This window comes from Corylus avellana, chromosome 8 (genome assembly GCF_965113065.1).
Source record: "Corylus avellana chromosome 8, dhCorAvel1.hap1.2, whole genome shotgun sequence".
NCBI classification, from domain to species: Eukaryota; Viridiplantae; Streptophyta; class Magnoliopsida; order Fagales; family Betulaceae; genus Corylus; species Corylus avellana.
Genome location: NC_142497.1, coordinates 11,298,223 through 11,323,557, shown reverse-complemented (window position 1 = coordinate 11,323,557; position 25,335 = coordinate 11,298,223). Strand labels below are relative to the sequence as shown.

At 36.1% G+C, this 25,335-nt stretch overlaps 2 protein-coding genes across 2 annotated transcripts; one reads left to right on the top strand and one right to left on the bottom strand.

Annotated features, from left to right (window-relative positions):
- Window positions 1-467: 467 nt before the first annotated feature.
- On the bottom strand, window positions 468-16,696 carry LOC132164115 (putative CoA ligase CCL7). Its single transcript, XM_059574539.2, has 6 exons — window positions 15,665-16,696; window positions 3,004-3,193; window positions 1,955-2,100; window positions 1,198-1,265; window positions 1,000-1,102; window positions 468-730 (listed from the first exon to the last, which is right to left on the bottom strand). Exons 1-6 carry the CDS (start codon window positions 16,661-16,663, stop codon window positions 617-619), a joined length of 1,620 nt encoding a protein of 539 aa, XP_059430522.2. The 5' UTR covers window positions 16,664-16,696; the 3' UTR covers window positions 468-616.
- On the top strand, window positions 6,488-12,186 carry LOC148584119 (uncharacterized). The gene is made up of 9 exons (XM_088519048.1): window positions 6,488-7,092; window positions 7,198-8,143; window positions 8,244-9,212; window positions 9,322-9,393; window positions 9,478-9,792; window positions 9,882-9,965; window positions 11,456-11,462; window positions 11,597-11,691; window positions 11,971-12,186. Exons 1-9 carry the CDS (start codon window positions 6,488-6,490, stop codon window positions 12,184-12,186), a joined length of 3,309 nt encoding a protein of 1,102 aa, XP_088375174.1.
- Window positions 16,697-25,335: the final 8,639 nt, after the last annotated feature.

Genomic DNA, 25,335 nt, shown 5'->3' with positions numbered 1-25,335 from the left:
CACCCCCTTGGGCTCCAGGGGGGTGGCCGAAACCACCCCCGTTTCGGCAACTCCAAATGGCTGAGCCACCTCCAATTTTTTCCTTTTTTTTTTTAATTTAAAAAAAAAAAATTAAATAAGTGCCACCAGTCAACATCTGATTGGTCCACGTGTCAGTCTTAACAGTCAACGAACGGATGGACTAAATTGGTCCTTTATAAAAACCCTAAGAGGGTCTTGTGATAAAAATGAAACCCCAGGGAAAAAAAATAAAGTTGGTAAACCCTAGGAGGGTCTTGTGATAAAAATGAAACCCCAGGGGAAAAAAAATAAAGTTGGTAAACCCTAGGGGGGTTTGAGCTATTTAACCCTTTGTTTAATTCTTATTGCTAATAAAAAATAAAAATAATTATTTGTGTTTTTTTTTTTTTTTTTTTTTCCTATTTTGCAGTTTTTGCCGTATATATATATATATATGTTTTTATTGTTGACAGAATATTATTGTTCGAGCCCCTTCAACAATTCAACCAAATTCCACTTAATTTAAATAAAGAAGTGCATCCGGGGATAATTCTTGCCTCTGCCCCCTTCCCACTTCCCATAGACTCTCTTTACTGCAGCAATCAAACATTCAATTTCACATTCTGGACCCTACTTTCTGAATCAACTCTCTTCTCAGGATCTTTCCTGAAGCTGATTTGGGGACATTATTTATGAATGTCATTCTCCGCAATCTTTTGAAAGGTGCAACCTTTGACAAAGAAGCAGAAATTAGATCTCAGATGCATACAAAAACGATTTTGACACTTTGATTTCATAGACTAAAAGTGCAATTTTAAATCAAATTGCAAAAAATGTATCATTTGGGAATGTATTTATAAGAAATTGTGATTTGAAAACAAAAGGAGATACATTTTAAAAAACGCATGATTTTGAAAGTTAGACTGCGATTTTACCAAACCCTTAACTGCGTTTTTAAAAATTACATTTTGAACTGAGCCTAATTTGATTACCCCTTACCTGGTTAGCAATAAATTTCATAGCATCTTCTTCTGTCAGTGAACTATTGGGTGACCGAACAACGTATGCAACTGGGACTTCACCAGCCTCTGCATCAGGAAATCTGCAAGGTACAAATAAAATAGAAATTTACATTGATTTTTAAAGAGTAAGCTGATCATGTGAGTAATACAGATTTTGCATGGGTTGAGAACTCACGGGATGACAACAGCATCTAGTATCTCAGGGTGAGAAACAAGCAGTCCTTCAAGTTCAGCCGGCGCAACCTAGAGAGAATTGGAGAAAATTAATACATAAGAAACAATTACAACAAAAATATATATCTTCATCGATTTATTTCTTTGAGTCGTAAGCTTTTGGGACAAGCGGTAGTTTACCTTAGTATTCGAATCTTGACTCCGTCAATTTACCCCATTTAAATTAAATATTCCACATGTTAGATATCACTTATTAAAAAAAAGTTTACACCCACACGTAAAAGGGTGTGTTAAAATATTAAGTAGTGATTTAACATTATATCATAAAACCGAATATGTAACAATTGAAATGTAAAGAGTGTCTTTCACAGAAGACATCCAATAAGAACCAAAATATCTAAATTGGAAGAATGCAATACACGAGCAAAATCTTAGTCCAGAAAGAAAATAAGTCATGAGGAACAGTGAGGTTACAGGAAATATTGCTGCAGTTCAGTCAATGGACATTAACTAATTAGTAGCATAAGGATGCTAAAGGGCAATATCTCTTATAAGTTATAATCAAACATATATTTTCCAAATCTGTAAATCCCTTCCAATATCACCATATCTTACTCCGAAGACAAGCCAAATTTTCTCTTTTTTCATTGACCAAATGTGTTTTTTTTTTTTTTTTTTGGGGGCGGGGGAGGGACAAAGAAAAAACAATGTAGCAGCAGGATCTTGCATGCATGTTTGTAACATTTTTGGGAAGTTACCTGAAAACCTTTGTACTTGATGAGCTCTTTAATTCGGTCAACAACATAAAGTTGCCCATCTCCATCAAAATATCCGAGATCTCCTGTGTGTACCCAACCCTTCTTATCTATGGTCAGTTTGGTGGCCTGTGGATTGTTGTAATAACCTAAAAATGGAGTTTTGCAATAGTAATGTTACATTTCTGAATGAAAACAGTAAGCAAATGCCTATAACATGTTAAATAAATGCAGAGCTCACTCATTCGAGACAATGAAGCTGAAAACTTATATATGATCAAATGGACAAGAGGTTTTAGTTCTCCTGTGAGCTGGCGTGTTAGAAAAAGCATTGCCCTCCATCAAGCTGCTTTGGACTCATTTGCTAATGCTTTTTAGAATTGCAGCATTAATAAACAATTCAACACACAAAACGTTCATAAAAACTTAAAATTATTTTCACCTTTTATGTCACATTACAACAAAAAAGCAAAACGCACAATCTGAAAAGCATTACCAAACGAGCCCTTTATCTTCAATAACCACGCTGTGGGAATCAAACTTGCATCCGTTTGGGATATACAAAATGGGTATATGTTCAGATTCCCATTTCATATGAAAGCACACTTCATAAAACTCCTAATTTGGCAGTGTTCCCCACCAAATCACCTTTTAAGTTCCGATAGCTTACTGATAAATGCGGTTACACCAAGCCCAGAGAGGAGAAAAGAAATTGTTGGAAGCCTTAGAATTATTATAAAATTCTTATTAAAACAGCTACGGAAAAACTAATATCCCTGGCTTGAGAATGACTTTTCCGCATAATACTTGTCACAAATTGAATGGAAGGATCAAATGTTGTTCAAAGATCATCCTATATGTCCATAATCAGAAATGACAACTGCATTAAACTGCCACATTCAAGATGCAAGGTGACTAGAATAGTTTAATACAGTACAATAATAAGCTACCTGGCTTCTCTCTATATCAAAGAGCAGAAACTTTTTTCTAACAAGAGAAACAGGACCAGGCATGCTCAGATCAAGAGAGACAGAAGCAAAGAAAGAAAATACCTTGCATCATATTAGGCCCCCGAACCCATATCTCCCCCAACTGATTAGGAGGAAGTGGCTTCGATGTATCTACACTGACTATTTGGGATTCAACTCCCGAAACAAGTGTTCCAGCTGAACCAGAATGCCGAACGCCCACTCTTGGATTCTCTACACAAATAATTGCACAAGTTTCCGTCATGCCATAGCCCTGAAACGATGAAGAACATTCTAAATCAAATGTACAGCATCATCTTTCAAATCAAAAGCCAAGACATGAACCAAATTGCCAAAAGCTTTGCAGAAAGTCTAATACCTTTATCAAGTATTATTGAATTTTCAGTGGCTAGATTGGAGAACTCAACAACACACTAGAGATGCTTTTTAGCATTTTGTTGTGACGTGAGTAAAAATTGTTTTAGAAATGTTTTTTTCCTTTTTGTCGTAAAAAGCATTGTCAGAGACAGACGAGAACATAGTCAAAAATCAAAACATGAAAATGGAAAATTAAGTTTATACCCCCTTTTTTTTTTTTTTTTTTTTTAATTCGAACATCAAAATTTTAATATTTACAATTCAATTTCAAAAGTTTCAAACTTTTATAATTTAATCAATTGTATTCAAAACTTTTTATATTGTTCATAATTTTTATTTTTTTATTTTAAAAAAAAAAATTTGGGGTAGCTTTGGCCATCTTGCCATTTTTGCAACTACAATTTTTTTTATTTTTTATAAAATATAAAAAAATAAAATAAAAATTATGGGCAATATGATAATTTTGGAATAATAATAGTCTGATTGAAAAAAAAAAAATAAAACTTTATGAAGGTGAATTACAGAAATTAAAACTTTAGTGTTCGAACTGAAAAACGGTATCAACTTTAAAAGGGTAAATTATAATTTTTCTAAACATAAAACTTGAAACTTAAAAAAAAAAGAAAGAAAAAGAAACAGTTACTATTACAATTTAAATAATTATGGGAAAAATATAAAAAAGCCCCCCAAACTACCAGCCGTTTGCGATTTAGCCCCCTGATGTTCCAAAACTCATAAAGTAGCCCCCCAAACTACCAAAATTTTGCATTTTGGCCACTCCGTTAGTCAAAACCGTTAGTCTGGACGGAAACCTCGAAACGACGCCGTTTTATTAGGGTTAAGTTACGAAATCGCCCTTATGGCATTTTTTTTTTTTTTTTTTTTTTAAAGCTGGAGCAAAACGGCGCCGTTTTGCTTATGGTTAGGGAACCCTAAGCAAAACGGCGCCGTTTTGCTTAGGTTAATAGGTAACAGTTTGGCCTCCTTCTCCTTCACGCTCACGCTCACGCTCACGCATCCGTTCCCCTGGTTCACCCATCCCCCCGCCCGATTCTCGGCTTCCCCGTTCACGCAGCCCCACCGCACGGTGCTCCGCCCGATCGTAGCCATCCCCCGGTCACGCAGCCCCCCTCGCACGCGGCGCCGCCCGATCGTAGCCATCCCCCGGTCACGCAGCCCCCCTCGCACGCTGCGCCGCCCGATCGTAGCCATCCCCCGGTCACGCAGCCCCCACCCAGCCCCGCGCACGGTTACGGCCGGTCGTCGCGGTCCCTTCACGCAGCCCCCCGTTCACGCATCCGGTCCCGTCATCCCGAAGGTAGCCCACTTTCCCGATTGAGTTTTTCCTATGGGTTTGGTTGTTTTGTTGAAGATTTTGTGGAGAATGGGTTTGGTTTGTTTGTGGAAGATTTTTCTGGAGAATGGGTTTGGTTGTTTTGCAGAACATTTTGTGGAGAATGGGTTTGGTTGTTTTGTATATGTATTGATGTTCTGATTAAGTGTGAAGGAGAATTCGCTTTATAGTGTCCAAAAGTGATATGGGTCCCTATGTTTAGAATATTTTTGCCTTGTCTGCCTTGTCTGCAGCACAGCCGTTGTTTTTAGTATAAATTTTTTTTTTGGTTAAAAATTGAAAGTTATTGGTTGCTGTGTATATTGTCTGCTTATTGGTTTAAAATTTTGCATTCTGCCTTCCCTTTGTTCTGTGGTCCCCCTTGTTGTAATGCATGTCACATGTGGTCCCCTTTATTGTCTGCTGTAAAGGAAGAGAAAGAAGAAAAATCTGAACAAACCATGACAAGCAATACATCATAAGGTGACCGAAAATTAACAAAAAAGAAATGAAATTGTCCAAATGTAGAGCACCCACCTTGCTTCTTTCAACCTACGGCTTGGGTGTCGAATTATGATTTTTGTATGCTACATAACGCCATTTTATTTAAAATGCACTCCCAAATGAGGAACTTTCATGTAATTTTTTTTGGCTCAACAGGATATTTGTTTTGTCTTTTAATTAAAGTCTCACATTTGAGTAAATATCTGATTGATAAATGATGTCTGTTTATTCTGATTTTGATTCTCGACTTTTAGGCCTTTGGCATATTGTGATAACTGATTAGTTGATCTGAAACTTGAATATTTTTCAGTTTCTTGGTTGAATTTAGAAAGAGAGATTATTTATGATGCCCCACCATAATCTCGTATATTACATTTATTTTCATCTGCAGTCTTGCGTCCATGTGGTATTGGACTTTGTCTCCCCTGAAAATGTTGCTGAGTGCATCCAGTTGAGTGATGAAGTCCTGCTGCTTCCGGATGACCATAAAGCAAAAGTAGACAAGTTAGAGGTAGACTTCCTTAGAATCTAAATTACTCATACATTTCCCTTTATCTCGATCAATGATAGAAAAATGGCCTTAACTTTGTTTATTCATTTCATTTCATTAGAAACTTGTAACATAAATAAAGGGAAATGTATTATTAACGATAATTTAGTTCCCAAATGAGGAACTTTCATGTAAATTATTAACGATAATTACTCAAACTGTAGCATGCATCATTTTATTTATAAGCAGAAATTTTTTTAATTTTTAATTTGTGTAAGGGAAGCTTGCATATTTATTTATTGGAAAAAAAAAAATCAGTTAAAGTTACAAAATTGTGTGGTCATTTTGTAACATAAATAAAGTTAGATTGGAAAAAAGAATATGTATAGCACTTACTTCATTTTTACTCTAGTAACGTAAGTATATATTCTTGAATTATTTTTTTATCGCACATATACAATCATGATAATTTTATAGTGTCGAGTAACCCTACATCCGATCACTATTTCCAACCTCCATCCGCAATGGGTGACGTGGCCATATATAATAATGTCATATAAAATACTCATATGATCATATGAAGCTTCATGTGCCTTTATAATTGGGTGTGCATAATTAATGACCATATAGTGTCTAGATTTGTTTCTGATATGTTCCCTTACTTTAGATTGCATGCCTTGTACAATTTAACGTTAATTATTATTATTATTTTTATTTTCCTGTGAAGTGACTTTAAATTAGTTAAAGTTAAATTGTACTTAATAGTAGTTGATATTTACATAAACTTGAATTTCTATTAGTAATTTTTTTTTTTTAATATTTTATTGAGTTGTTAATTTTCTTTACTTCTTTTATTGTTTAGGATGACTATACGAGATCTTGTGTTCGAGGTGCATTACGGTGGTAAGATTAATAGGGGGTTTACGTGCACATATGTGGGGGGTGAGGTAGATGTGCATGATGAGACGTACGATGAGGACAAGTTGTCATTTTTTGAGATTGAGGGTATAGTAAAAAACTATGGATACAATTCAGGGGATCTAGTGTATTACTTACAACCAGGTTGTACTCTTCAAGGGGGTTTGAAATTAATTTCATCGGATCATAACGTCTTGGAAATGGTTGCTGCACATAAAGGGGTACCGGTTATTGAGTTGTATCTTGTTTCATTTGATGAGCCTGCAGTTAATGACGATGAAGATGATGACGATAATGATGATGGTGATGGTGAACATTGTGAAAATAGTAGGATTGATCGAGATGATCCTTATTGGGAAGAAGTATTCGAACCGGACTTGTTTGATGAAGATAGCAATCTACCTGGGCCATCCACGGCAGGAGGAAATGTTGAGGAGGGTGGTGTTGAGGGTAATGACGAGGGTGATGGGGAGGGTAATGAGGGTGAGGATGGTGATGAGGATAATGATGAGGAGGGGGATGAGGATAGGGATGAGGATAATGATGAGGAGGGGGAGAGTGATGAGACGGCGGAGGATGATAATGAAAATGCAAATGCAAGGGTAGGTAAAAAAGGTAGTGGAGGGGGTCAGTGCTATGGTGATGAGGTTGATGGTGATGAGGCAAACTCTGACATGGCTAGAAGTGACATTCTTGTATCCCCTCCTAGAAGTGACGAGGAGAATGAGGTTTCATCTGTTTCCAGATTTGTTACTAGGCGAACAGAGTTTCAACCGACTGACATGTCGAATCCACAGTTGAGTAATGGGCAGCTATTTCCCTCAATCAAAGTGTTTAGAGAAGCAATTAGGGAGAACAATTTGAAGAAGGGGAAGGATGTAAGGTTTAAAAAAAATTACCTAGCCAAATGTATTGTCGTATGCAGAGATCCACGTTGTAGGTATCGGGTTTATGGCCGTAAATCCAAGGATCAAGAATCATTTGAAATTATATCGATACAAGACAAGCACACTTGTACAAGGCAGCATAGGAATTCGACTGTGAAATCTGCATGGATTGCTGATAAACTTATTGACAAGTTTAGAGTGCAACCTAACATGCCGTTGAAGGCAATTCTTGGGGAAGTGAAAGACAAATGGGGTGTTGATGTTAATAATTGTCAGTTGTATAGGGCTAGGAGAATTGCAAAGGAAATGCTGCAGGGCAAAGTAAAGCTGCAATACAATAAGCTGTGGGATTATTGTGAAACCGTTAGACAAACGAATCGGGGTAGTTGTGTGATGATGAAGGTTGAGAGACCTTTACTTGACTGCCCATCATGTTTCCAAAGGTTGTATTTCTCATTGGCTGCCATGAAGAAAGGTTTTCGAGCTGGTTGTAGGCCTATCATTGGGTTGGATGGGTGCTTTTTGAAGGGAACTTATAAGGGACAGTTTTTGTCAGCCATTTCGAGGGATGGCAATAATAACATTTACCCAGTGGCTCTTGCAGTTGTTGAGGCAGAAACCAAAGACAGTTGGATTTGGTTTCTTGAGACATTGCTCTCAGATCTTGGCACCCCTCCTGCACAAGGATGGACATTTATTTCTGATCGTCAAAAGGTAACTATATTATGAGTTCATTAAGTTTATTCCTTTTTTGTTTTTCATTGTTTTTGTTAAAAGATAACAAAGTGTTGTTTATTATTCATTGTGGTTGTAGGGGCTACAACCAGCGTTTGACGTGGTGCTTCCCGGGGGTGACCATCGGTTTTGTGTGAGGCATTTGTATGCCAACTTCAGAGACGCAGGGCATCGTGGTCTTGCATTGAAAGACAAGTTATGGGCTGCGGCTGCTGCATACACTGAAGCTGAATTCTATAAGGCAATGGATGAATTGAAGCATATAAGCGAGGATGCACACAACTACTTGTCAAATGTTGACCCAAGCTCATGGTCCAGGGCTTGGTTCAATACATTCCCAAGGTGTGATCTACTTGTCAACAACCTCTGTGAGTGCTTCAATGCTTACATCCTGAATGCGCGTGACCTGCCGATCATATCCATGCTGGAATTCATAAGGAAGAAGTTGATGAAGAGATATCAAACGAAGAGGGATGGCATCCGCACCATGACTGGTACGCTATGTCCAAGGGTTGTTGCCAAATTGGACGAAATTGGACAAGTTGCTGGGCATTGCTACAGCACATATGCTGGGGATGGGTTATACGAAGTAACCCACAATAATAAACAATATGTTGTGAATTTGTTGAGGAAAACTTGTGGGTGTAGACAGTGGGACATGACAGGAATTCCCTGTGCACATGCAATGTCTGCAATTTGGTTTTTTAATGCAAACCCTGAGGATTACGTAGATGATTGGTATAGCATTGAGATGTATAAAAAGGCGTATGATGAAATTGTGTATCCAATGCCTGGAGAGGACCAATGGGTGAAGACTAACTGCGACAAAGTGGACCCCCCTATAAGTAGAATACAACCAGGGAGGCCCAGAAAAGTAAGGAGAAGGGGTCCAGAAGAGCCGGTTAATCAATACCGTATGAGGAAGGGTGGAGTGAGGATGAGATGCAGCAAATGTAGAGGGGTTGGACACAATAGCAGAACATGTCCACGAAACAGAACAGAGGCAGTGAATTATAGAAGAGGAAGCAGTAGTAGAAGACAAAATGAGGTGAGTTACTACATACATACAAAGTTAATTTTTAATTTTTGTCAAGCGGATTTTCTCCTGTTCATTATATATTGTATGATGTTATTAATTTACAAGCTTATTATCATAGGTACAAGATGATAGTGGTCGAAGTGTACATGATCAGACCCCAACTCCCCAGCCAACCATAGATGCTGAAATAGTAAGTGATAAACTGTTTAAATGTCATTACTCATTATAATTAGTTCATTACATTTGATTTACCAAGTTGACATCATATTTGCAGATTTCGCAAGATGCTGATGCTTCTTCTAGAGGTAGAAGGAGTACTAGGGGTAGGGGTAGGGGTAGAGGTAGAGGTCAGTTTCAACCTACCCCAGAAGGGTCTACTGGACTTCAAAGAGGTGGACCAAGAACTAGGGGAGGGCCTACTGGGCTGCACAGAGGTGGACCAAGAACTAGGGGAGGGCCCACTGGACTGCATATTAGTGGACCTATGACTAAGAGTGGAGGTAGAGGTCAGTTTCAGGGTACAGTCCACACCGTCAGATTATATGGGCCATCTCAACATCAAACCCCACAGTCTCAGGGCAATTCTACTGTGAGCACATGATTATAATATTACATTTGGATGACATAATAAAATGTTATTTCAAATATTTAATATTGTGAAATGTTACAACGTTTCAGGGTACTGGTACTGTCAATACCGTAAGGTTATACGGACCTCCTCATACACAGTCCACACAATCTCAGAGCCTTTCTAGTGTCAATGTGAGTACTTCACACACTAAGTGTTTATTTTGGTATTTTTGGAAATAAACTTGTTATTACTAGAGAGAGTCTACTATTCTTCTATGTTAGAATCCAGTTGTCTGTTCATATTTTGTGGACACGGATATATGATCTAAACCAAAGGTTATGGATTGCCATTGACTTTATGAACTTATAGAATTATTACCTTGATCATTGTTTATGATGATGATTAATTCATGTTTCCCATATAACATATGCTGTGTGACATTAAATAGCTTGTCTATTCAACAATGTACTCTTTGGTTTGCTAGTCCCATGTGAAAGTGTGTCTAGTACTTTTGAGGGTGATGTATAAAATAGCCCAAACCCATGAAAAAGGAGGACCATTCCTGTGAATGCCCCATCTGTTTTTTGTTTTCTTGGTCCTTTCTTTGTTCGGGCTTCCGTATGATTAAGGCTTGAGTAGAATGAGGAATAGAAATCAAGTAGCTGACCTTAAATCTTTTAATTTGTTGGGGTGCTCTTGGATTCACAATATATATATATATACCTGTTAAGAAAGAGTGTTGCTTGCTTGATGGTGTATGTATGTATATATATATATATATATATATATATATATATATATATATATATATATATATATTGAAACGCTAATAGCAATATATTTGCGTAGCAATATATTTGCGACGACAACAAGGTGTGGTCGTGGATGGTGCATCTAAAAACAATTAACCGCATATCAATGAAGAGAATTTTAGAGATGATATATATACATGTCATCGTTGATGGTATATTGAAAAAAAAAAAAAAAAATGAAACGCAATTACTCCATAATCAAAAGATAAGGTAATTTTACTTTGATTAGGTCTATGTTGGACTGCATGAACCACTCCTACAGTTTATGATGTGGAAAAGGCAAGAGGGTGTAGGGTTCTTTGTGGTTTTTGGGTTCCGTGTCTGTTTTGGGTTGCTTTGGTGGTTTTTTTTTTCTCTTTAACATAATTTTGGGCTGTCTTTGGTGGGACATCAAAATCATAATTTCTCTTTAGCTGTTGCTATTTTCTGTTTACTATAACTCGATGTGCTTGGGCAAAATACATATCTATACCATCACCATTGGATGGATTAGTAGCGGTTGGGCTTTGGACACTCACCAACCAACCTACGATTCCACCATGTACCGTTTCCTATTTTCCCATCCAACACCAATCGCACCTATGCTGGAAACTGATTGGTCTCGGCCCATTTCTAGTCAGATTGGCTGGCCACGTTGGTTTTTTGGGAAATGAAATGTGGCATCTTAATTATTCTACTTCCTAAAACAATGAATATGCAAAATGTATCTGTGCACACAAGCGTGTGTAGAGAGTTTAAAATCTGCTTTTCTTACTTTCTGAGCCTGTTCCTGTCTGAACAAGCAGGATTTTTTTTTTTTTTGTGAAATTATGTTCAAAAGACCTTTCTATGTATAGAGGTCTTTGTGACTGTGTATATGGCTTTTTTAGTGGCATGGTAGGTATTCATTCTAAAGGGTTGACTTTCATCCTGACTTTGAAAATTTTGTGGAATTGTAATTTTCTCAAGTCTAAGTTTATGATATTTAGGGCAATAAAAGCTCTAATGATGCTATAATATCCTTGCTGCAGGGTGCACTGAAACATATGAGAACTTCTTTATGGGATCTGTGCATTTTAAAGATGTAGCCCTAGCACATATCTTGGTGTATGAGAGTCGTGCAATTGTTTGTTAATGTGTGTATGTGTTTTGAATTGTTTGATAATGTGTGTGTATGTGTTTTGAATTGTTTGGTAACGTGTGTGTGTATGTGTTTTGAATTGTTTGATAATGTGTGTGTATGTGTTTTGAATTGTTTGGTAACGTGCGTGTGTGTGTATGTGTTTTGAATTGTTTGTTAATGTCTTTTGTCTTCTATATATATATATATTTTGTATTAAACGTATCTACAATTTTGGGAATTTTTTTATTTTTTATTATTGGTTCCCCAAATGTGAGCCCACAGTTGTCGACGCAGGAACATGGAACATCGCACCTAGAAGGGACTCCTTTACCAAGCGGATCTTCTCTGCATTCTCAACAACATTTGGGGCGTACTACTGCATGTACATCAGCACCTGCCAGAAGAGGTAAAACGATTGTGCCGACTGTGGATAAGGCAATTGCAGTCATGGAGTCTAACAAGAGAAAAAGGAAGAAGCCAGATTGGCAAAAATATTAGACACCAAGAAAATGGATTACGAACATCGCACATTGATCGTTGTGGATGTGTATATATATATATATATATATATATGTATGGTTAATGCTACAATTTGGTTATTTTGGATGTGTAATATGTATATAGGTGATGGTAGACAGATTAACCTTGTAGCCGTTACAATTTGGTTATTTTGGATGTGTAATATGTATATAGGTGATGGTAGACACATTAACCTTGTAGCCGTTACAATTTGGTTATTTTGGATGTGTAATACGTATATAGGTGATGGTAGACACATTAACCTTGTAGCCGTTACAATTTGGTTATTTTGGATGTGTAATACGTATATAGGTGATGGTAGACACATTAACCTTGTAGCCGTTACAATTTGGTTATTTTGGATGTGTAATACGTATATAGGTGATAGTAGACACATTAACCTTGTAGCCGTTACAATTTGGTTATTTTGGATGTGTATTATATATTTGGTTTATGTTTACAACATGTACCTTGTGTATGAAACCATTATATTTTTGATAGAAAATTCATTTTTATCAAATTATATCATGAACAGGCTCTTAACTACAATTGCACGAGGAAAACACCAATGACACCAAGACTAGGTGTAAACACTACTTTATAGAACACAATCAATGCAATTCGGTTGGAATAGGTAAATGTACAAACAATTGAAACTCATCAAATTGTCATATTAGGAAATTGAAACAAGGTTTCGCACTTTAACATAGGTTTCACACTTTAATACAACATACTAAATAATAGTCCTTAACGTACATAGGTTTCTCCCTCTCACGGCAACATTGCCCTACTAACAGTGCAATGACGTTTCTCCCTATCATTAACAAAACAAGACAACAACAAAAAAGCTAAGATCAAACAAGTGGCCAATGACATCCTTAAGTTTTTTTCAATGCTATTATTTTTGTACTTTTCAGCAGCAATTTGCAACGTCAACTTTGCCACTTCAGTTTCAAAACCTTTCTTCTGATCAGCTATTTGGGCATCAAACTGTGACACAGGGAGCATAGCTTCTTCGTCAACCCACATAAAATAATCACAACCCCGATCACTTTCGCTCTGCATATTTCATAAATGAGAATTACTAACCAATTCACAAACAAAGTGTAATATAATTCACAATGGAGTTCTTCAATGTTATTTGATTTAAGAGAGTCAAAAACAAAAGAAGACAAATAAGACAACAACAAAAGGAGACCTTATGAGCTTTCAAACTATTTCTATTTATGGAGTGTGAAACATTTACATCCCTAATTCTAATAAAAAATAAAATAATAATAAGAATTAAAAAAAAAAAAAAAAAGAGTCTAAAGACCCACCTTTCTAATTAACATTATCTTTATTTGCTTAGAACAATAAATAATTGCTGTATGCTCTAAGAGAGAGCTAAAACAGTCGTATAGAATGGGAATATATACCATGTTATTATTAATTATTATTATTGGGAATAGATTGACATATGTTTTCATCATGTACATAAAAACGATGTCATTAAACTTCAAGAAGCAATTAACCAAATTAATAAGGCAAAAGGGGATAATAATTAAACTTATGCTATTGGGATACAGAGTGATGAATGGGATACAAAGTGAATATGCTATTGGGATACAAAGTGATGAATGGGTCTCAGAAAATGGGGTCCTGCATTTCAAAAGTAAATGAATATGTTCATCAAATATCTTCTTCTTTTTTTTTTTCTTTCCTTAATTTTTTTGGCAGCTTACTTATTCAAACAAATTCATATTAATGGGTGTAAGTCTTCTATTCTCATCACATAAGCAAATGAAAAACGTCTAATATAAGTAGTCATCATCAAAAACATCAAATGGAACCCACAAAAAAACATTGGCTACACAACATGGAACACATCTCTTAGAATAGACCCACAAATCCAAACCAGCAATCACTGTACAGATTTGAATCAAATGGAGAAAAGCATAAAGAAAGAAAGAAAGAAAGAAATCGAAAACCCCTAATTTTTAAAACCTAAATTCGCACCTTATATTTACCGCATCCAATAAACCTTCTACCAAGATTTTTCTGCGTGCGAGAAGTCATCACTGGTGATTCTATTCCGCATAGGCATTTCGTACACGTAGAGGTAGACTTCGCCGGCGAACTTCCCACCGACAGTACACAGCCATTCGCATCATCTTCGCCAGCAAACTTCTCCATCGTTGACGATGGGACCAGCTGCGTGACATGCATTACAACAAGGGGGACCACAGAACAAAGGGAAGGCAGAATGCAAAATTTTAAACCAACCCATCCGACAATAAGCAAACAATATACACATCAACCAATACCTTTCTATGTTTAACCAAAAAAAAATTCACAGCAACCAATAACTTTCAATTTTTAACAACAAAAAAATTATATTCAAAACCAACGGGTCTGCTGCAGACAAGGCAAAAATATAGAGACAAAAATATTCTAAACATAGGGACCCATATCACTTTTGGACACTATAAAGCGAATTCTCCTTCGCACTTAATCAGAACATCAATACATATACAAAACAACCAAACCCATTCTCCACAAAATGTGAAGGAAAACAACCAAACCCATTCTCCAGGAAAATCTTCTACAAACAAACCAAACCCATTCTCCACAAAATCTTTAACAAAACAACCAAACCCATTCTCCACAAAATGTTCTGCAAAACAACCAAACTCATTCTCCAGAAAAATCTTCTACAAACAAACCAAACCCATTCTCCACAATATCTTTAACAAAACAACCAAACCCATAGGAAAAACTCAATCGGGAAAGTGGGCTACCTTCAGGATGACGGGACCGGATGCGTGAACGGGGGGCTGCGTGAAGGGACTGCGACGACCGGCCGGCAGCGTGCGAGGGGGGCTGCGTGACCGGGGGATGGCTACGATCGGGCGGCGCCGCGTGCGAGGGGAGCTGCGTGACCGGGGGATGGCTACGATCGGGCGGCGCACCGTGCGGTGGGGCTGCGTGAACGGGGAAGCCGAGAATCGGGCGGGGGGATGGGTGAACCAGGGGAACGGATGCGTGAGCGTGAGCGTGAGCGTGAAGGAGAAGGAGGCCAAACTGTTACCTATTAACCTAAGCAAAACGGCGCCGTTTTGCTTAGGGTTCCCTAACCATAAGCAAAACGGCGCCGTTTTGCTCCAGCTTTAAAAAAAAAAAAAAAAAAAAAATGCCATAAGGGCGATTTCGTAACTTAACCCTAATAAAACGGCGTCGTTTCGAGGTTTCCGTCCAGACTAACGGTTTTGACTAACGGAGTGGCCAAAATGCAAAATTTTGGTAGTTTGGGGGGCTACTTTATGAGTTTTGGAACATCAGGGGGCTAAATCGCAAACGGCTGGTAGTTTGGGGGGCTTTTTTATATTTTTCCCAATAATTATTTTGGTTTGCTGTCAAAGCTGCAGGCTTAAAAGGAAGCCCAATTACCAAATGAAAATCAGTCACGTCAAAGCACCTGAGTGATGGTGGCCTGAGGAATGTTCCTGGCGCACTCCTCCATCAAATCCTTCCCCAGAGGCGCCGCGCCTGAACTGACATGCCTCAACGACGAGAGATCGTACTTTTTCACGACGCTGTTCTTCGCCAGCGCCAGAATGATCGGCGGTACGACCCAGAAGTGGCTCACCCTGTACCTCTCCACCGTCTTCAGAATCTTCTCCAGCTCGAACCTTCCCATCGACACCACAGCGCTCCCGATCTGTAGCTGCGAGTAGACGATCACCGCCAGCCCGAACACGTGGAACATCGGCAGGACGCAGAGGACCACATTGTGCGCCTCGCCGGAGAGCTCTTGGTCCATCGTCACCATCAGAGACGCCGCAATGAAATTCCTGTGAGTCAGGATCACCCCCTTGCTCGTTCCGGTCGTCCCGGAAGAGTATAGCAGCACCGCGGTGTCGTTTTGCTTCACATTGCTGTCCGGGAAATCCGACCCGGACCCGCCCAATTCAACCAATGCGTCGAAATGGATAACGTTTGAAAAAGAAGAAGAATGATTGGACCCTAGAAAGACAGCTGGGAGGTTGAAATCTTTGACTTTGTCCCACAATTCCGGGACGGTTATGATCAACTTCGGGTTCGAATCTTTGACTTGCCTGGCGAGCTCGCGGACCGTGTAGAGGGGGTTGGCGGTGGTGGCGATGGCGCCGACGGCAACGATGCCGAGGAAGCAAAGAGGGAACTGGATAAAATTCGGGGCGAAGATTAGGACGACGTCGTTCTTGGTGATGCCGAGGCGAAGAAAGGCGCGGGAGATTCTGGCGACGGTTGATTTGAAGTGGGAGAAAGATAAGGTTTGGGAGGAATCGGCGTCGATAAGGGCCGGTTTGTGAGGATAAGAGGAAGAGTTTCGGAAGAGGAATGTGACCATGGAGAGGTTGGGATCTTTGGGGAGCACAAGAGGCGGCCGGAGAGACCGGAAGATGCCATCTCGGCCGTACCCCGATTTTTCCATTAGAGAAGCGGAGAGAAATTCAAGCAGATGGGATGATGCTACAGATTATAGCGAGTAGTATTCAATTACAGCACGCAAATCAGGATGTTTCTTTGGTGTCACCGAGCGAGTGATGATAGAGAGAACGCACGCTCATGTTTTTTAATATTTTTTAATATATATATATTTTTTATAATTAAAATATTAAAAAATATATTATTTTAATATTAAAAAATATTAAAAAAACGAGCGTGCATGAACATATTCTCTCTATCATCCCTCATCACTGAGGAGATGAGCTTGAGCTAGGCTGACGTCAGATGGTTGTCAAAGTCAAAGATAAGATAGATGGTTACAACAATTTTAGCTTTTAATCTCGTAGGTACGTAGGGTATTAGTGTTTAGTGAGTCATAGAAGACGATATATAGATAAATCAGATAAGACGCTCACCATTTTTCTCCTGTTGCAGGTGGTGGGCAGCCACTCCATGCCCTCTTCTTTTTTTTTTTTCTTTTTTTTTTTTTTTTGAATAACAGCCCGATTATAATATCTCTCAAATTACGAAATTTAGACTTTTTTAGCGGCTAATTTCGTAGGTAGGTTATAATTAAAAGTTAATTATATTTTTTTGGGTTCTTGCATGTGAAAAAGTTTTGAAAAAAAAAAAAATTATATTTTGGTTTTCTAAAGAATAATCTTTCTTCAATCAAAAGTGAAGAAATAACATTTTGGGAGGCAAAAAATTTTCAGCTACCTCGACAACTTGGCACCCTTTTGACATGTAACATTTTTTTATGAATTTCAATGCATATAACCCGTCTAAATTTTGTAATTTGAAAATGTACTAACCTTTTAGTAGAAAATCTTCGTCAATGTTTGTAATAAGCTCGGACGAACTCCTTCCCATCATTACATACTTTTATTTTGTGAAAAGTTGATAACAAAAACCTCATTCTATTAACGGTAAGCAATAGCTATATTATTAACCTATAATAAAAATAAGGATAAATATATTATAAGTCTCTAATTTAACTCGTCAAAATTAAAACTCTCACTACAAAAAAAGGGATAGTTTTTCATGCGACAAATATTAGCCAAACTTTTGCCACGTCAATAATTCCTGATGTGACAAAAGTAGCACGTCAACAATTTTTTTTTTTTTTGACGTGCTGAATGTGACACGTCAATAAATTTTTTTTGACGTGTTGAATGTGACACGTAAATATTTATTGACGTGTTACATACAACACGTCAGGAAATTTAAATTCAATTTGATTTTTAAAAAATTTATTTAAATAACTTAAAATTTAAATATTTATTGACGTGGCAAATTTTGACACGTCAAGAAATATATATATATATATATATATATATATATATGTCAGGTTTATTTATATTATATATCTAATTTTTGTTTTTTATTAGGAATGATTTTCAAATGAAAATGAGACTCAAAATCTTTCCAGATCTTTATTAAATAACTCTATTGCTACTCTTGGCCTTCCGATCTGAATTTCTTTGATTTATTATTCTCCATGCAGTAATATAGAAATTTTTTTTTTTTTTTTTTAAAAAAATGTTTTCTACTCTATTTCTTTTTCTTTTTTTTTTTGAACGAAAAATTTCTGACATGCTAGTTTACCACGTCAGAAATTTCTGACATGCTAATTTCTGACGTGGTAAAATGCTGACACGTCACTAAAAAAAAAGGGGGGACATTCAACTTTTTTCCTCTTCTTTTCCTCTTTTCTTATTTATTATTTCCAGGTCTTCTTTTCTTTTAATTCTAGATCTTCTTTCCCTTTCTCAATCTCCTTCTTCTCTCTCAATCTCTTTGCAAGGCAGCAGAAGAAGAAAAAGAAATGAGAAGAGAAGCAGATGTTGGAAATAATTTTGGATGGTGCACAAATTTTCATTGATATAAAATAATTACAATATAAAAATTAACAATAAAATAAATAAAGTACAAGAGATGAAAAGTAAAGTATGGAATGATCTCACAATGCTATAGAATCACGCAAGAGCGTTGTCTTTAAAGGTTGATTCGTGCCTCCCAGAGTGTATAATTCGGTGCGATCGGATCCTTTAACACGCAACCTCCCAGGATTAGACTATAATGTCCACCTTCGTTAAGGACGCACTTCCAATAACGAAGAGTAATAGAACAACTCAATTGTCAAAGTGGATGAAGGACTTTAGAATATTCTTTGTAAACAAAAAAAAACAATAATATAGCATATGGCTTTATGCTAAGAAACAAGTGTTTTACAACACTACACGTATTGGAAAGAAAAGTAGGTGATTTTTCCTATATCTCCTTATTAGAGCTCAACATATATATATATAAGCTTATGACAGTACTTTGAAGACTTGGTCTTCAACATATGAAATAGTCAATAATAAAAGAATTAAAACCTTTGTAAATAAAACTTTAATGATTTAAACGGTTAAAAAATAATAATGGTTTTGCAAAGTTTTAATAACAAAACAACTAAAAAATAATATTTGTAACACATATACTACAACAATCCCTCACATGTTACAAACATTAAACTAGAAAGAGATTGAAAGCATGCATCGATGTGGTACCCGAACGTTTTAACCGCACCTAAGATAAATAAGTAGGAACTTAATGAATTATGGTAGAGTTAAACTCTTTTAACCAAATCCACAATTTAATTAAACTTATCATCCACATAACTTTCTCCAAAAAAAAAAAAAAAACAAATAAAATCAAATCAAGAAAATTGGGTTGTTCTATAGCGGATTGGCGCCTTATACAGGCCATGCGCCTCTGGGCTTCATGAGTGCTTTAAAGACTTGCTAAAGTCTCATAGGAGGCGGCACCACCTCCAAACTCACATAGGTGGCGTCCATCAAGAATGTGTGCAGAGAACATCTCATCCCAACAAGGAGGGCCTATGGACCCATTAAGAGTTTTAAACTCATCCTTACTCACTCTGCATCTTTTGTTATTACACCATAAGATGGCTTTCATGAGCGCTCTAGAGACCTACCCAAGTCTCATAGGAGATAGCACATCCACACTCATATAGGTGGTATCCATCAAGAGTGTGTGCAAGGAACGCCACATCCCAACAGGTAGGGACTATGGATCTATTAAGAGCTTTAAGCTCATCCTTAATTACTCTGCATCTTGTACTGTCTTACACCATAGGGATGGACTCATCACTAATCTTTTCAACAAGATAGTTAATAAACATAAATTGACAGTACCGTACCTCATTTCACTTATGACTTCATTTCCTATTAAACCTCATTCATGGGATCTCCAATCACAGAGGTTGGGTATCAATCACAGTGTCATGATTTGGGTATCAGTCCTATCCCCCTCGATGCTTCTCTCACTAGCCTTCTTGCTAGTGGCATGGTCAAAGAATCTGCAGAATTCTTTTATGACCTCACAAAGTCCATGGACATATACCGGTCTTGATAAGCTGCCTCACAATATTGTACACTTTCTCATTATAGATTCCTTACTCGAGCTTTGGTAGCCTGACAATCACAATAAACACATAGATCCAGCTATGTTAGCATATAAAGGCAAATTAAATAAATTAACCAATAGGTTCTTTAGCCATTCATCTTCAGTTCATGCCTTCTCCAAGGCAATTAACTTTGACTTCATAGTAAACCTTGCTATGCAAGTCTTTTTGAGGACTTTCAAGAGATAGCTCTTCCAGCCAGAGTAAACACATAATAGCCATTAGTAGGCTTTGCTCATCTGAATCAATAATACAGTGGCATTCCTTTCAATATTGCAGGATAATCACAATAAGATAAACTGAAATTAATTGTGCCCTTTGAGAATCTCAACAATTTAGAGATCGTATCACAATGGCTCAATACCATGATTATGAGTATATCTACTCAATTTACTAACAATATATGTAATACCAAGGCATATATAGTTTGTCAAAACATCAAACTACCAATGATTTGTGCATATTTTTCTTCCAAAAACACCATCACTATGATTTTTAACCAAATGTATTTTTGAATCATATGGTGTAGACATACGTGGATAATAAAAGTGCTCAAATATTTTAAGCATCTTTTCAACATAATATGTATGAGATAAAATAATGCATTCATTATCCCTAATAACTTTAATATCCAATTTGACATTAGCTTTACCTATGTCTTACATATCAAAATTAGATACAAGAAATAATTTAACTGTATGCACAACATCAGCGTTAGTTAAAAATAAGCAAGTCATCAATATATTAAAAAATAAATAATGACACATTCATTATTGTAAAATTTGCCATATATTTACTTGCACCATTAATCAAATATGCATTAGACAACATCACCTTGTCAAACTTTTCATGCCATTGTTTAGAAGCTTGCTTTAATCCATACAAGGATTTCACTAGTTTGCACACTTTATGTTCTTGACCAGGGATTACTAGTCCCTCGAGCTGCTCCATATAAATCTCTTCATCATTTAGAAAAATAACTTTGACATCCATTTGAAGTACAACAAGTTTATAAATATAAGCAATTGCAAATAATATTCCAATAGATGCAATTTTAGTAACCGGAAAATAAGTATCAATTAATCAACATTTTGCATTTACTTGTAGTTTTTAGCTACCAAGTCTACCATGTACTTATTCATTGTATCATTCGGTTTAAGCTTCTTCTTAAACACGTATATATAACGAATTGATTTGCTCTTAGAAGGTAACTCAAGGAGTTCCAAATCACGGTTAGACATAGTTTATTCAAATTCATTATTTATAGCTTCTAACCAAAAAATGCATCAAAAAGAGATTTGATTGCTTCACCATAACATATTGGATCATCATCAACAATATAAGCAATAAAATTCATACCAAGATTCCTTTTCGTTCTAGCTCGCTTGCTTCTCTCCAATTCTTACACATCATCAACAATTTTATTAGAAGCACCAAAAAATCATGAAATATTTTTTCCTTATTTTTCAAAGGAACACATGTTCAAAGATAATAACATTTTTTAGATTCAATAATATTATTGTAATCTAAAACATCACTCTTGATAATAAGGAATCTATAGCATGAATTATTATATGCAAAACCAATAAAATCACAATCATAGGTTTTAAAACCAAGTTTCCTCATGTCAGGTTTGAGTAATATAACATTTGCCAAATACCCCCACACTTCGAGGTATTCCAAACAATGCTTATGAATGTGACAAAAAAAAATAATAGCTTCCCCCCACACTTTGGTAGATAGCCTAAAATTGACAATCATAGCATTCATAATTTATTCCAGTATTCTAATTTCTCTTCATTCTCTTGATGTAGCCAAGATTTATATGTATAAATCTATCAAGTTAAATATTAATGGAATAAACCAAAAAGTCACAAGAAAAAATATATATATATATATATATATATATATATATATATATATATATATATATATATATATATTTAATAATAGCACACAAATGCTTTAAGAAATGACTTCTATGAGCTCATCTTTCTCCAAGTATGATATGTCATTTTCTCTTCTTTCTTTTCTGTCAATTGACAGTTCTAAAGCTATTTTTTTTAAATATTAATCATCACTTGTGATTTTTCAACATGATCCTTATATATTATATATATAGGGATTGTATATTTCAAGTTCTATCAAGATTTTAAAAATAAAATCTTTTTAACTAAAGCCCCAATAAATATGCAAAGTATCAAATTCAACCAAATAATAATCAACTATTATTGGCTCATTTTAATAAACATGCCAATGATATCATTCTTATGATATGATAAATTTATCATATATCAAATGAACCTCAATAGTCACATATATTTTATTCTGAATCATCATGTCAGAGAAATTTGAAAGCTGAATGATATATATGAGGAATTACCAAATAACTTAAAGTGTTTATGCTAATCTAGCATGCCATAGCTAACATAAATACTAGATACTATTTCTTCTTTGAAATAGATGAATCAATAGAAGCCACCGCTTATCATATATAAAATTCATGTAATTATAAAATTTTGCATAAGCTTTAATTCAATCAAGGAGCACCATCATAACTTCAATTTTTTTTTTTTTTTTTTTCATTTTAATAATTGAAATGTATATTATGTAAGAAATTTCATTTAAAGTATGTCCCTTATGTCACATATATTATTGTAATTATAAAATTACGGTGTTCAATAATTTATTCCAATTAAAGCTTATTGTGTAAATCAAATATTCTGAATTAAATTACTGATTTAATTCTTGTGGAACAAGTATTTGATTTCAATCAAATATTCTGAATTAAATCACTGATTTAATTCTTGTAGAACAAGTATTTGATTTCATTAATGATTTTATTTTTGTGGAATCAATTAGCTGTATTGATTTGATTTTTATTCCTTGATGGGAGGAATAATTAAGGTAACAGCTCTAATTGAGGGTCCCTTGACCTACCTATAAATAAGGTCTGTGTATTCCATCAATTGGCACTCACTGGTAGGCATAGGTCAAAAGAACCTCTCAATTTTTTAGTTTTCCAGATTTTGTTTATGTGAAGCTGTTCTTCAATTGGCTTGAGCAAAGCATGGCTAAAGGTATTTATATAATCTGCTAATTTTATTGTCAATTAGCATTTAATTATATATTGAACTCTTACATGTGGTATCAAAGCCATCTCTGTGCCATATTTGCTCAGCATTAAGTTGTGTTGTTTATTATGCTCGATTTGTGAAAATTGTTTAGTTTTATATATTTCTATTGTTGATAATCTGATTGGAACAAGGCATCAACTTTAACACTGAGTGTTTTATTTCTAACTTGGTGTTGCACGTATTGTTCTATTTTGGATTAAAACTAACAATTTTTTGGGTATCTTTGGAGAGGCTCTAACCGTATTGACCTTTTGTCTCTTTACAAGAACCATTTGTTCTTAACCAGCCAAAGACCCACGCCCATGAGTAACCCACCGTGACCCACTGCCCAGCCACCAACAAGCGGTTTTTTTTCGCCGCATAAAGAAGCAACGGCACTTGTTCTAATTAGCAAACGGTATCCCTATACGGGCTACCTGTGCACTGGAAAGAACATCGATTTTGGTCCTGTGGGTGAGCACAAAAGGATCCTATAGTTGTGGGTTAGACGGAGTTACGACCCCCTACCGATCGGCATTGTCTGCTGTGCAGTGGCTCATCACGGCCGCCTATGTGGAACACCTGCAGCGGCTTTGGTCACATAAAGTGTGCAGCGGCCCCTTACCGGTGACAGTGGCCGGCGCATTAAGGAAGCGGCGCCGGTGCCGGCGCATGAGGAAAGGGTGGCGGTGGGGGCATATGGGGAAGAGGAAGGGCGGCGGCTAGGGTTGAGATTTTTTCTGGGTTGGAACTTAAGGTTTTTGGGTAGGGTTTTTTGACCTATAAGGAAACCGGGTCAGTATGTGGGCCACTGGCCTAGTCCAAAATAATAATAATAATAATGAATTTGGGCTGACCCGATCCAGTAACCCAATTCTGGGCCCGTATTTGCAGTAAAGGAGCTAGCCCATTCCAGTAGCCCCACCTGGTTTAAGTAGCTGGCCCATCTAGATATAAAAAAAAAAAAAAAAAAAAAAAAAGTGTGTGGGGGGTGGTGCAGGGCAGTGGGTTTTAGAACTTGGGTTCTTTAGGTATAAAAGGCCTAAGGCTACTTTCAAGACTATTAGGCTATGCAGATTATTATGTGCTATTGTTACATTTTTATTTCTGTTATGATTTAAAGTGTTCAGTATTAAATTATTGTTTCTTTAATACATGAACTTAAGGATATATTTATTCTTTTAATTGTTTAAATATAAATTGCTTGATGCCTGAACCTGAGAATAATTAACTAAGCCTCATGTGTTGGTGAATGTTTATGGTACTATCCAAAATTGCAATCGGAAACCTCTGGCAAGGCAAGTCTTGGGACTTAAGTGTGCCATTGAGCGCCCCCTCACTTACCTGGGACACTATCCGGTTGTACTTTAGAAAAATACTATTTACCCACTGACATGTTGGTTTTGTGTTTTATTCTTGGGAACTTTATTTTGCCATCTATACAGTTATTGATGTTAATGAAGTCGAGATTATCATAATAATTTTGAGAGAGCCACAGTATCCCGATTTTATGATGATAATTGTACCAAGATCATATATGTGAACTTCATAAGGAAAATTAATATCATGTTGTAATTAATTCATAAATTTCATTACTAATCCCCACAGTGACGTTATTATTTTTATGACTTAATTAGAATAAGATAATAAATTTAACTTTAAAAATAAAATTTCTCTTAGGCCCACAGATACGGAGAATTTTATTTATTAATGTTAAATTTATTAGTCCTATTAATAAAAATTAAATTTCATGTGTGATGCAACCTTTGCCCACAGGTAGGTTGAAATTTACTATTAAATTAACATTAGTTAATTTAAATAAATTCGATGTTAATGAAGTCGTAATTGTCATAATAATTTTGGGAGAGCCACAGTATCCCGATTTTATAATGATAATTGCATCAAGATTATATATATGAACTTCATAAAGAAAATTAACATCGTGTCGTAATTAATTCATAAATTTAATTTGCCTATCCCCACAAGGACATTTTTATTTTTATGACTTAATTAGAATAAGATAGTAAATTTAACATTGAAAATAAAATTTCTCTTAGGCCCACAGGTACG